Source organism: Chelmon rostratus, chromosome 1 (genome assembly GCF_017976325.1).
Source record: "Chelmon rostratus isolate fCheRos1 chromosome 1, fCheRos1.pri, whole genome shotgun sequence".
NCBI lineage: Eukaryota > Metazoa > Chordata > Actinopteri > Chaetodontiformes > Chaetodontidae > Chelmon > Chelmon rostratus.
This window is the reverse complement of record NC_055658.1, coordinates 15,283,005-15,296,001: the sequence shown is the minus strand read 5'-3', so window position 1 is coordinate 15,296,001 and position 12,997 is coordinate 15,283,005. Positions and strand designations below refer to the sequence as shown.

Sequence of the window (12,997 nt, the reverse complement as noted above, 5' to 3'; positions counted from 1 at the left end):
GAAAGAGTTGAGAATTAGCAGATATTTTCACTCTTCCTTTCCCCCCGTGCTTCTTGGCTGCATGTAAAGCTCTTTGGTGGTTTTAAAAGCCTTGAAGTCTGGTTGCTGATCAGCAGAAACCGAGGACCAGGTCAGCCAGAAAGGCTGAGTAGCAAGAGACAGTAGTACTGTCTGTTTATGGAAGTCTGTAGTGTCGGCACTTACGTGTTTCAGGATAAACAAAGATCTTAAACTGAACCCAGTCACAGGTTAATGAAAGTCGGTCCATAATGATGCCATAATGTTACATAAAACCTCTCATAGTCTGAACAGCGAGTGCCAGGTGCTGAGAGAGTGCATATTTAAGTGTAGTCTTTTTTGAATGAAAAAGAAGCTCTTGGCATCAGGTCCAGGTGTTTCTGCCCCTCTCCTACGCTTTCTTTCACCCTCAGAAATCAGTCTTTAATATTTTGAATGCAACCGCGGTCTGATGGATAGGGCAAATATTAGCACATTCCTGCATGTAGTGGAGAGAACTATGTATCAGATGATCTGTCAAATGTGACAGGGCCAAGGACATGTGGACTCTTTTAAAAGATATTTTACCTAATAGAGTCTCTGTTTCATGGACACACACACTTAGGCACACACACACACACACACACACACACACACACACACAGCTGATAAAAGACTAACTTTTTAACCACATCTCCCTCTCAAGGACATATTGAACACAAAGGGCTCTTTTATCCCAGCCCAAATAGTCTAACGGAGGCACTGTTGCCGTTCCATTTCATGAATATATGCTCTTGTTGCTGGGGAAAATATGCGTCATTGATATGCCTCTCATGTAATCAATTAATACTTGTAGAGAAGCATGAGCATGACAAAACCAGGAAAAACCCTGAAATGGCTAAGCCCGGTCATTCAGATGATGGTGTTGAATATCTTAAAGACACAGCTTGGCTTTTGGGATTCGTTTCTAAGTCAGAACCAAACACAGATAAACTCCTGGTTGCCTTTTTCATTTCTCTGCCACATGTGTAGGGATTGAAAGTAGAGAAAGAGAAGTTTTTGACTTCTCCGGGGCTGGATGTCTTGTTTGACAAAGCTATAAAAAGTAACAGAAGAAGTAGTCAAGCTACAGTCAGTAGCTGGGAAATATGTGATTCAGGAGCAAATGTTATAAAATTGCTGTTTTGTCAGGAATGCTGACGTGTTAAACAGAAAAGTTGCCTATCCTGTTGAGATTCGATGACGTGTCAGGACACCACCACTGTGTGTGTGGACATAGAAAACAATGGATGTGTGTGTTATGACATGCGTCATATGCTGCCAGTGTGTGTTACACTTATACTTGCTCATGCGTGTCATTTAATGACCTGGTTGATCAGTCACATTTACACAGTGGAGCATTTCACAGCGAAAGAGACAGACACTTCTGTCAGGAGGTGGTAGAGACCAAAACAGAGCTAAAAGAGAGTGAATACTGGAATGAATGTAATACAGGAATTACATTTATCAAGTGTCGAATCAACTTTATCAATAAGAACTATTGAAGAACTTTGCATTATGTAAGGTTGAACTCTAAAAGTCTAAAACTGAAAGTTGTTATCTGAGGAGATATCCTGGAGCATGCAAGTTCACCACACTTATCTATTAGTGTAATTAATTATTCATTAGCCTAATAAATAAACAAAATAAAATGTCAAATAAGGTCATAGTCTTACATCTATTTTCCTTATTGAATAGAAAATACAACTGTACACCTTCTGAATTCAAGTTTTTCTCCTTTACCAAACTGCGGTGATCTTAATTGCCCTGTTAACTCTCTCTTTGTTAGTCTTTCCACTGTTCAACAATCACCAACTCTGGTTTGGTCAAATAAACCCTTAATTCACACAGTTAGGGTGTGAAAATAATCCCAGCTGCCTCTCTCTGCCATGGCTGACCTCTTTCTGCTGCTGGTTTGGCTCACAGTACAGAGTCAGAACAGTGCCTCTCGCTCATTCTTCCAATATCTTTTCATGTCCTGCCTCATTCAGTGAAACACCAAACATCTGAACACTAATCAATGTCAAGCACGTCATCAGGACACTGCAGTGCTCGAAGGCTCCGATCAGCATGAAGCGGTTCACTTGTCACTGTTGACTGTTATCTTGCCTTTGGCTCTGACTTTGTCTCGGGAGAAAATTTGCGTTGATTCTGGGTGAATGCACTTTAAAGGTACTCCAGAGCTTTCTTAGAAGTGGTTGTTTACAGCCTGTGATTTTGTGTAGGGAGATGCTATCAGACCTCAGGAAGTCAGTTGGCTAACGCCTTGATGTTTACACTGCAAAGTCCATCTTGGGCTTCTGTGACCTATTTCCGTGATTGTAGCTTTCTCCGTCCAAAAAATAGAAAATGAGGAGTTTATACAAATAAACATTGCTCTCTACTTAATACAACTAAGGTGTGTTGAGTGGATGTAGTTAGTAATGTCAACAGCTAGATTTCCTTTGCTCCTGGCAGCTAATTGTTGTCTTTTCTCTAATCGTTGCGTTTGCTTTGAGGTGTGACAAACTGAAATAACAGAAGCTTCATGTTTTTGATCAGACAGTCAGAGTGACTATTGAATGACACTCCCAAAACCATACAGTATTTGTTCAGCATTGTAATTTGAAGTAATGACTCACACAGCTGCCAGTGTCTCTGAATTTGATGTTAGCAGAATATTTTCCTTTTGGTTTAATTTAGAGCAGTATGAAAGATTGCATGTCTCAAGTCCTGCTTATTTTTATCTCAGTTTCTGTTTTGTTTTGCCTTTCCAGAGTGATTTTTGGTTTGTTTCATCATGCTATCATGGATAAATTATTCAGCCCATTTTTGTTCCATTTTGTTGTCCCAAAAGTGTGTTTTCACAGGACAATCCTCAATGCTATCTCTAGTCTTAAATGTGGCTGAGGCGCTGTGATTTGTAGAAATCATTTGAGAAGCTCCCCCTCGGAGTTACCTGCTCTTGGCACATTGGTTAATGTACACTATTATGTTTTTCTTCCATAGTTGAACCCTGTCTTGCATCACAGGAAATATGGGCCTGAGTGCTCATGTCCTACTCTGTGCCAGTTTTCTGAATTTGTTGTTGAGTTTTAATGTTTTTTATAGCGTTGTTACAAAGTAACAACAGCACTGGACAGTTTTAGACAGGACAACATCATTCTTTGAGTTCGATGAAAATAATGATGCATGCCCCGTCCTCTTAACACAGTCCACAGTTACAGGAAATAGCTGACAGCAGGAATGCTCCCTCTCTCTCTCCTCATCTGTCTCTATAGGACTCAGCTCCTCCACTGGTTGGCTGGCTTCTTCATACAACAACTTCCTGTAAACAACTCATGTTGCCAAGCGCCCTCCCATCCTCCACCTCTGATCTCTAAGGATCTCAATTTGACCTCCTTATGCACCAGAACAATCACTTTGAGCCTTTCCTGAAAGGGTCATTCCTGCATTTCAGAAGTGATTTTCAGGGGCAATGACCTGCATTTTGAAGGGGGGGTTTGACTAGCTACTGGTCTGATTTGAGATGAAGTCCAGGAAGTGTCTATTATAAGGAATCAGTCTTAACATTTTTTTCTACTGGTAGATATTTCATAGTAGCAAATATATGATGTTAAATGAAACTTCATGCCACAGTCTAGAAGTAATTACAGCATGTAGTTGTGAGATCATGTTTTGAGAAATTCCCAGCAATGCTTTTAGCACTACTAACACAATTTCTTTTGTCTCTATAGTATAGGCAGAAATCTCTTGCTAGATATTAGAGCTAGGCTAACTTATTGCAAATTAGTATCTGTGGATATGTTGCCTGTCAACTAAGAAGAAATTACAGAATAAAAACCAGAAGATGTGCTTGCAGTAAGGTTATGTTCACACTGCAAGCCGTAGTGCTCAATCCAGATTTATTGCTCAAATTCAATTTTTGTGTTTGGCTTTTCACATTTTAAAAAAAAGTGTCAATTATCAGATTTCAGTGTGAACTGGTCATGTTCCTGAAGTGCGCAAAAAAACCCCAATAACGCATCATACGTCACATGCAGCATTCTGTAGTATGGAAGTATGCATGGAGGCCACTGAAGTCAACGTTTAAGGTTTCATTTACCTGTTGACGTGCAGTGGAAGCCAGCGAATTCGTGAGCAGATGATGATGATTTTTAATCATGGCTGCAATGGCTGCTGCTTTTGTCCAGTGGTGTGTTTGGATGAGGAATCAGAGCCAGGAGTGGTGGGACTGTGATCTGAATGACTTCACAGAAGCAGATTTCATCCAAAATCTCAGGATGTCAGGGGCCACTTTTAGCAACATCTGTCAAGGCCTCAAGAGTCAACCACAAGACGCTCAGCTCAGGCGAATGAGTGTGTTACAGGATCTGTGTCACATTTAGGACCACATATGAAAGTGTTCCAAATCAGAATCGAATGATCAAATTCCATGTGATTTGTGCTGAAAAAACAGATCTGAGTCTCATGAGCAAAAAATCCAACTTGGCCCACTTTAATGAGACTATTGCCAGTCTGTCTTATACGTATGAAAGCCTTACAGTTAATTAAGTATCTGTAGCCACCTGAAGGCAGCCTCTGAAATTAACATCACTGAAGTGCAGCCACACGATGATCAATTAGGGTGACCTTGATTAAGTAATACACCACAAACACACACACATGTAGCTGAAAAATAACTACTGTAGCTTAATGTCTCTGCACACATTGAACTGGTTAATTATAACTCTGTATTCACCTGTTTTTTTGCGTTACAAAACCATCAGAATCAGTGGGGTAGCAGCCACGTGAATAATGGCTTTCTTTACAAATTTCCTCTCTGCTTTGAACTACATGTGGGTCAGGACCTTGTTTAAATATTGTTAGTTGTGCTGTATTAGTGGCAGCAAAGTAGTTCTGTGGTGTTAGGTGTGAAAATAGACACTATTAAAACTGTGACTGAGAAAAGTCAGATTTATGCTTGAGAGTGTCACGAACTTGTCATGATAATATAGACATTAGGGTTATAGTAATACTTAATCCACCATTTTCTATAAAAATCCCATCGTCATTGTTGGAACTTGTGTTCACCCTTTGAGTTAAGCAGTGTCTGACCAGTATTAAACCCAGGTGGTGAGCAGAGCTGCACAGCCAAATCAAGTAACATGAGTTGACCTGTTCATGGCACACCCAATTCTGGTCCTGGCTGTGGTCTTACATCAGTGTTGGCCATCTGGCTTTTAATGTGGCTTTGGATTAGAATCCATGTCCATGACAAGACCGGACCTTTTATAAAGTCTGATTTTATTGAATGTTTTAGTAATAGCTTTGAGCCACAGGCTAGATTCCTGTAAACACTCACTGACAAACCTTTGAAGAGTTTGAGTTTTTCTTTTTTGCTCACTGAAATGCGTTTAGTGCTGCAGCTTTTTTAATGTATCTCATCTTTGTGTTTGTCCATCAGGTGAGTGGGCAGTTTGCCGACAAACATGACTGCCAACAAGAGTTTGAAGGCTGCGGCTCGTGCAGGAGGGGGTAAAGCTCCTCGGGACGTCCCCGACAGGTCAGTGACATCTGGGTCTGGGCTGGTTAATGTGCACTTCCAGTCATATCACGTGGTTTCTGAGTATCCATCTGACTGGGTTTTTTTTGTTCTTTTGATTTGAAAGAGAAACAAGTGCTGTACTCATCAGTTCATTCATTTTCAACCACAATGCCATCTGTGATCAAGCTGTAGCTGTTTTTCTTTCTTTTTTTTGACTAATGGGAAAGAACGACCAATGATTGTCAGTCATGATAAGACTTCCAGAGCTTTTGCAAGTACAATCCTGTATCCTGGGCAAGGGCCCCATCCATCTCTGAACTGTGAGTAGTGAGCTGAAGCTTGTGTTAGCATGTTGAGAGCTTACAGTGTCCTGCTGGGAGAGAAAAAAAAACTTTTGGAATGATATGTGATATCTAGACTATTCATTCTTACAGTTTATCATCCTGTCAAATTTGACCGAGCTCAAAACTTTCTTGAACCAGAAAGTCCTCTTAGAAGCAGGCAGACTGGTAAGAAAAGATTTACGTTACACGTGATCACTGTGCTTCATACCTGGAAATGTAGTCAGTGGTCTGATGGCTTGTTTAAAGCAACGTGATTATTAGCAGTGGCGCTGCTATCAGTATTCTAATATATATTTGTCCTATTATTTGATTGGGAATGTGTGGGACATGGCAATATTTCTTACATGGCAAACCATAAAGTAACCTATGACAGCTAGTTTCTCTAATTGTGATGATCTTGTGGTGTAAATTACGCCTACTGGAAGTGGCACACCACACAAACGTTAATAGTAATAATAACATAATGATGTAGATGAATACCATTCTGTTGTGCAATGTGCATGTGTGCCACAGAGTTGTCAGGTGCACACTGTTCCCAAGGTAAACTCTGTGAATGTGAACGTGAGGAAAACACTAATCATTGTCGCAATCTAACATGATAATTGTGCATTTAACCTCAGCGTCTTTTGATTAATTTGTCATTGTAGTAGTGCCTTCCTAACAGCTTTTCTGTCCTTGTGGGCTCGTGTTACCCTGGATTCTTAAAGATCACATTTAAAGCTCATGAGAAAGAGATGCTTTGCAGTGCCATGTTTTAACAGATGAAGAGAAATTAGGAGTGTCGTAGTGCTATACAATGCATTTCACCGAACTATGGAATCAGCCAGGGATCAGTTTGTAGGACAAATTACACCTTTGCCAAACTGTGTAGCCTCAAGAGACACACATGGCAACATGCAGCAACATGGTGCAAAATAGCAATACAAAGCAAAACAAAGAAACTTGCAGGATTCTTATTCTTTGATCTTCTGTGAGGGAATAATTGATGATTTAGCAAATATGGCTTTCCTGCCTGTTGCCTGATGTTGTGCTTTGAAGAACTTTGTCTCCTGCACCTCGAAGATCACAAGTAACTACAAAAGCAACCCAGGGGTGTTTTTGGCAACACAAAACATGCTGATAAGGTCGTGAGAGCTCACACCACTGTGACTACAGCTTTATACACCCAGGAATGCACATTTGCTAAATTTATGTTATTTACTGATATGTAAGTAAATGAAACGTAATGATAACGCATACATGAGTGACAGAGAAAAAGTGCTGATGGATGATAAAGTTTACATATGTTGAACTTTAATAGCACCAGTGCTGTTTGTGTGAACAGTCTGCTCCCTCCATCCTGGTCAGTAACAGGAAGTGGCTTGTGGTTAGCATGCCCTGGAAGCCTGAGTGAAAGCCAGGGGCCAGGTTATGACTGGCATCCAGCTCTTTGTACAGTACTGTATGTGTGGCCAGCCCATCTGAAACTGACTAAACTGGCCTTATTTTTACAAGCATAATGAAGACCACCAGAACCCCCTAAAAGTCCCCACGCCTAAAATAGACAAAATCTGCACATTTTTGCTTTTTGGGTCTTCACACTGCAGTCTACACTTTATTTTACAGCATAACGAGTAATCCCTGCTACATGGTGCTGTAATAATCTTATTCTGTGGCTGATTTTACTTTTGTATATAGGTACATACACACACGTGTGTGTGTATATATATATATATAAGTGTGTGTATATATACATGTATGCATATATATGCATATACAGTATATACATATACACACACATACACAAGAAAAATGAATATATATATATATATATATATATATATATATATATATATATATATATATATATATATATATAGTTAGTTAGTTAGTTACAGAAGAAAGCATATGACGATCACAAAAATGACGTGTAAAAACAGCTGTGGCTCCTTCATACGTCAGCGGAATAATTTGCCCAATCTTTGTGGGTCTGTAGACTGTGGTGGAAACGCAGACAACAACGGTCTGAAGGAACATTTTAGTTCCTTGACAACTAGTTACTAAGACCAAAAGTTCCAGGCACTTTGGGTGGAAATGTGGCTATAGATGCAGCCTCTTTCAAATATCCACAAAGCACGACCTGAAGCCAGTTTAAACCTTTCTTCCATATTACAATGTTATAGCTTGTTTACTGTCACACAGGTGGAATCATGGTACAGTGTGGACACAGCGCTGAATCCCATGTTTAAGGTCATCAAGTCAAAGAGCAACAATTTAAACTGTTGTGATTAACTCAATAAACTGTACTTTTACTGGCATTAGAGTTGCATTACTGAGTGTTTGGTCTGGTTGCTACTCAAATATAACCTGACACACCAGATGGTTTGTTACACAGAACCATCTGGGAAGTCGTCCATGGAAACTGTTTGGAAAAGGGTAGACACTTTCAAAATATACTTGGCAGGTGATTGGATGGACCATCTGTCTATCACAGTCTATCACGGGCTAGCTTAAATTAATCAGATCAACGAGCCATATGTTGTAGTAGGACTCTTGCCGAAGTCAGCCGGGAGAAGAGTGAAAACATCAGCTTTCTGCCGTTCTTTGCTCTTCTTTCAGTGAAGAAATACTCTCCAGTTGTGATAAAACGGATGCTGTCGCAGCAGCTACGCTAACCTCTTCATTACTGGTTTCAAATGAAAACAACACCCTCCAGAGGTTCTTCATGGGACACTGATTGGTCCGAAATGTCTGGTTTAGCCACAAACATGTAACTTGAAGCCTGGCAAGTTGAGTCTCAGCTCAAGTGATCTCGAGTGATCGCATGTGATCTTGTTTGATCTTGTGATCTCAAGAATCCAGCTTTGCAAGGTAAACTAAATCATTCCCATTGATATTAAGCTTCAGACACTGCTCCTTCTCTGGCTACTCCTTGTCAGAAGTTTAGTTTTACCAGGAAAACCAGAACGATTTTAATGTGATAAGCAGGTGTAATAGCTCCCTGCTGAACCACTGCAGTGTGTCATGTGTTGGACTGCTGATTAATATCAGGGTGTGCTCTAAAGGTGTTTTCTTCGTGAAACCATGTGGTGTGATCTGACTCTGATGGGCATTTCGCCTAAGTTTGGAGTTTGTCCTGAACCCTTTTCTAGCTCAAGTTAGTGGATAATTATGTTAATATTTTGAGTAAGGTAATAAACAGAGCTCAGTTTATTCATAGCATTGTAAAGATTATTGGTTACAAACCTAAATTACAAAAATACAGTATTGTTTCATGAAAAACAGCTGCAGTCTTTTATGAAGTACTTGTAGTAACTCTAGAAACAGGCATATTTAATAGTCTAGTTGAAGAGAAAGCCTTTTGTTTGTTATATGATTGAGTAGATTATTTCTGACATACTTATTTTCTTACACAGTTGTTGTGTAGTTGTAAGCAGATATTTATTATTATTGGTGTATTTATCAACAGCTCCTGTGGGCACCCATAACTGATAAATGGAGGATGGTGTATAATAATAACAAATATATAAGATAGCAAATGACAATATAGTTAAATACAATCATAGTTATACAAATAGGCCTTCATGGAAAAAGTTATGGTTTAAAAATACTGCGCATTAATAAACACAAAAAGCAAAAAGAAAAACTGTCAATGTTAACCATGAATCAATCAATATCAATGAATAAATGTCAAGCAGCACACAAGAGTGGGACAGCAATATATTAGTTCATATATGAGTCGGTGTAATCACAGTATCCAAAGTTTTATGTGCTTAAAAATCTTTTCACTGGACTTCGGAATACTATAAACTCTACTACAAACTAGCTGGTGTCTTGAATTCTCATATTTCTTCCAGGGGAGTAAGATAAGATGCTTTCATCATGCTTGCAGCGTGCAGGTTCCCAGCTGTTGTAACAGTCTTCCCACCCTGCAGCAGATGGAATAAAACCAGGGAAGGGCAGAAAGGTGTGAAGCGAGATCTGTCCCGACCTGCATTGTTGGATCACAGTCCGCTGCCCTCAGCTTCCTCCTCCCATAACGCTTGTTATTCTAACCATGGCTGTGACATCAGATCTCCCAACGCTTCACTTTCGCAAGACTTAGCCAGCTTCCAAGTCATGACAAGGTCCCTGAAAGACTGAGAGTATTACGGTGTCAGTGATTTACAGGGAAAGCTTGTCTCTCTGTGGAAATCTTAAAGGAAGTGAGCACCATGAGAAAGTGTTTGTGCCTCTGTGTGTGTGTGTGTGGTGAACGATGGTACAGCCAGCAGTGAGTGTGGGACTACTGTAGCACTCAGTATCACTTAGCTGTAGGGATCAGAAAAGGCTGTGAGGACCAAAGAGGAGCAGTGAGACTTTCACAGGTAAGACCTCAGTAATAAATCTAGCTTGGCATACAGCTTTCTGTGTGAGGTCCACACCGATTCTCCCCAAGTTATTTTGATTATGTGGAAAAATCCACTGTGGCATTTTAATGTAGTGTATGTTTCCTTTGGCCTTTATTTTAATCTCACCCTGCCAAAAACAGAATACTTTCCTGTGGTCATTCTAAATAAGTGGCTCAGGTTTTCATTCTGTCTTTGATCTTGGAAATGAATTCTGAATTTTCAGCTGATTCTTTACTGTTTTCTTCCATCTGTTCCACATTGAGTTACTTTTCTTGCTGTAGGGTTGAGTGGATTTATTGGCAGCTCCTATGATTTGTCTCTTTTGGTGTGTTGATGTGTTTTAGGCTGCAGTGTGTTTTTAGTTGTTTTTTTGTTTTTTCGTTCACACCTTTCTCTTGTCTTGCTCCAGGTGTCGGTCTACATCACCGTGTCCTGTCCTCTCTGCCAGTCAGGGGCAGAGCCAGCAGCCTCTCCTCAGTGACAGTGAGGCAGGGAAGCAGAGTAGGTACGTCAGGACTGACGGCAGGTTCCTGGTACGTGCTGGCTGGAGTGGCAAGGCCGCCAGCCTGTGCAGTGGTGCATCTCTTGCGGGTGACACTGACTCCCAAGGCCGTCTCATCAAGTCAAAGAGCATCAGCTGCCTGGACAATAGGCTCTCCATCTATAAGCCCCAAACTCAAACCAAGTCCTGTCAGGAAAGTCAGAGCAGCAAAGAGAAGAAGGAGAAACAAGGGGATTTCTCTGCGGGGGATGGACTTAATGGTCGGCCCCTGAGTTGGAGCACGCTCTCACTAGGACCTTCCTCTAACCAAAGCCACAAACGCACCCTCTCTCTCACCCGCTCAGTGGCAGGTGTTCCCCCCACCACAATCCGCAAAAAGATCTCAGAATGGGAGTGCAGAAGGGTGGCTCTGCCTAAGATGAGCTTGTGTCTAGATAAAAGAGGAGGAGAGCGTGTAGGGGGCAGTGAGGGCTGCCCCAGCCTGCTCTCTTCTCCCTGCAGCGAGAAAACTTTTGACTTTAAAGGGGTTCGCAGGATGAGCACGGCTTTCTCAGAATGCTCCTACACAGGGGAAGAGGAAGGAGTTTCAGACAAGGACGGCGTAGGGCGCTTCCAGAAAAGGATGGCCAAGTCAGAGTCCTCAGGAACATTTGTGCGCTCCCTGTCTGCTCGTAAGGAGACATCAGCAGTTCTCAACAGGATACAAAAGATAGAGCAGGCCCTGAAGGAGAATCCCAGCCCATCCCCTCCACGTTATCTGAGTAACTGCTATGCTTCAGACAAGACAAGGCAAAAGTCTTTTGTGATAGGTGACGACTTTGACAGCACATGCACCAGTAAGCGCAGCAGCATTTGCTCAGTTGCCACTGAACCAGATGCTGTTTTGGTGCCCGATAAGCTCTCTAAACTCAGACAAAGGTTTAGTGTGAGCTCAGTCAGGTCTGAGAGCCCAGAACCGCCCAGCCAGCAGACGCCTGTTGGTACACCAGTCAACCCCTTACCGAAACCCAAACGCACTTTTGAGTACGACGCCAAAGGGGACCAGAAGGGCCTGTTGCCAGCCAATGGACTACCTCCAAACAGAGACTCTGAGTCTCCCCCGCCACTGCCCTTGACCCCTGCACCCAGCATGACACGAACGGCTAAGACCGAGGGAAGCATCCCAGTGAGACTCCAGGACAGGTGAGAGTATCAGTGTGCTTAAGTCTCTCCTTTAACTGACATGAACATTCACAGTACTGTTGAAGTCAGCTCAAACATTATGATCTGTATCAGTGTGTTTGCAGTATTACACAATACAACATATCACAAAATTTATGACACAATAAAACATTTGTGTGTCATTTCTCTTGACTCCCTGTCAGGAGTAAACAGTCAAACAGTGTGTACAGGAGATGCTGCTGCATAGTGCAACGTACATCCTGCTTTTTCTTGCAAAAGTCAATACACAGAATCTGTATCAGCTCTGATAATGACCTTATTAAGTGTGGGTTGCATCCAGTGAGGCCACAGATTTTGAATTAGGGAGAAAGAGAGCACTGGTAAGGGATTGGTCCAAAGTATCAGCTGACATGCTGAGCTTAAGTATGTTTTGTTTTGTTTTGTTTTGGTTAGATGCCCATGGAAAGTCATTTATTTTGAGTTTGAGAAGATTGTAACATATGTGCCGGTCTTATGAGGAATTTGGATCATAGGCTGAGTGTTTGCTTTGTTGCTGTGGTGGTTTAATGAGTTACTGGTCAGTGTGTCTGGTTGTGGTATTGGAGCAATCTACTCTGGTTCTCCCAAGTTTGTTTTCAGTCAAGATTTGCAGTGGAGATCAGTGTTGAATGAGTTATGTTTCGCATTGAAGAATAATAATATTTTTAAGATCTCGTCACCCCAGCTTTCCCAGTTTAAAGAAATTCAATGCTGTTATCATAGGTTTATCATGAGGTAAATGCCAACTTGGTGCCATGAAAGCAGCTCATATCAAACGTAACTGATTTATTGTCCATAAAAAGATTTTGCAATTTAAACACTCTCTTAGCAAATCTACTGTATATTCTTACTCAAAAAAAGGTCACTCATATTTTCCCTGTAACTAAAGATACTCTACATTCCCCAACTCTCTTTAAACTAGCAGAAATGAATATCTTATAGAAACCTCTAAAATGCTACACTGTATTATTGTGCCCCTTTGTTGCATAAATATTACCTGAATCTTGGATACCGTAGTCTGCTCTTGTTTTTATTCTTA

At 41.1% G+C, this 12,997-nt stretch overlaps 1 protein-coding gene across 2 annotated transcripts in view; it reads left to right on the top strand.

Annotated features, from left to right (window-relative positions):
• Positions 1–12,997, top strand: part of dennd2b (DENN domain containing 2B) — a 47,956-nt gene that overhangs the window by 9,613 nt on the left and 25,346 nt on the right. For both annotated transcript variants that reach the window (XM_041933050.1, XM_041933041.1), the window contains exons 2-3: positions 5,462–5,560; positions 10,666–11,940. In XM_041933050.1, coding sequence (XP_041788984.1) covers positions 5,487–5,560; positions 10,666–11,940 — 1,349 coding nt within the window. In that variant the 5' untranslated portion in view covers positions 5,462–5,486. The remainder of the gene's footprint in view (positions 1–5,461; positions 5,561–10,665; positions 11,941–12,997) is intronic.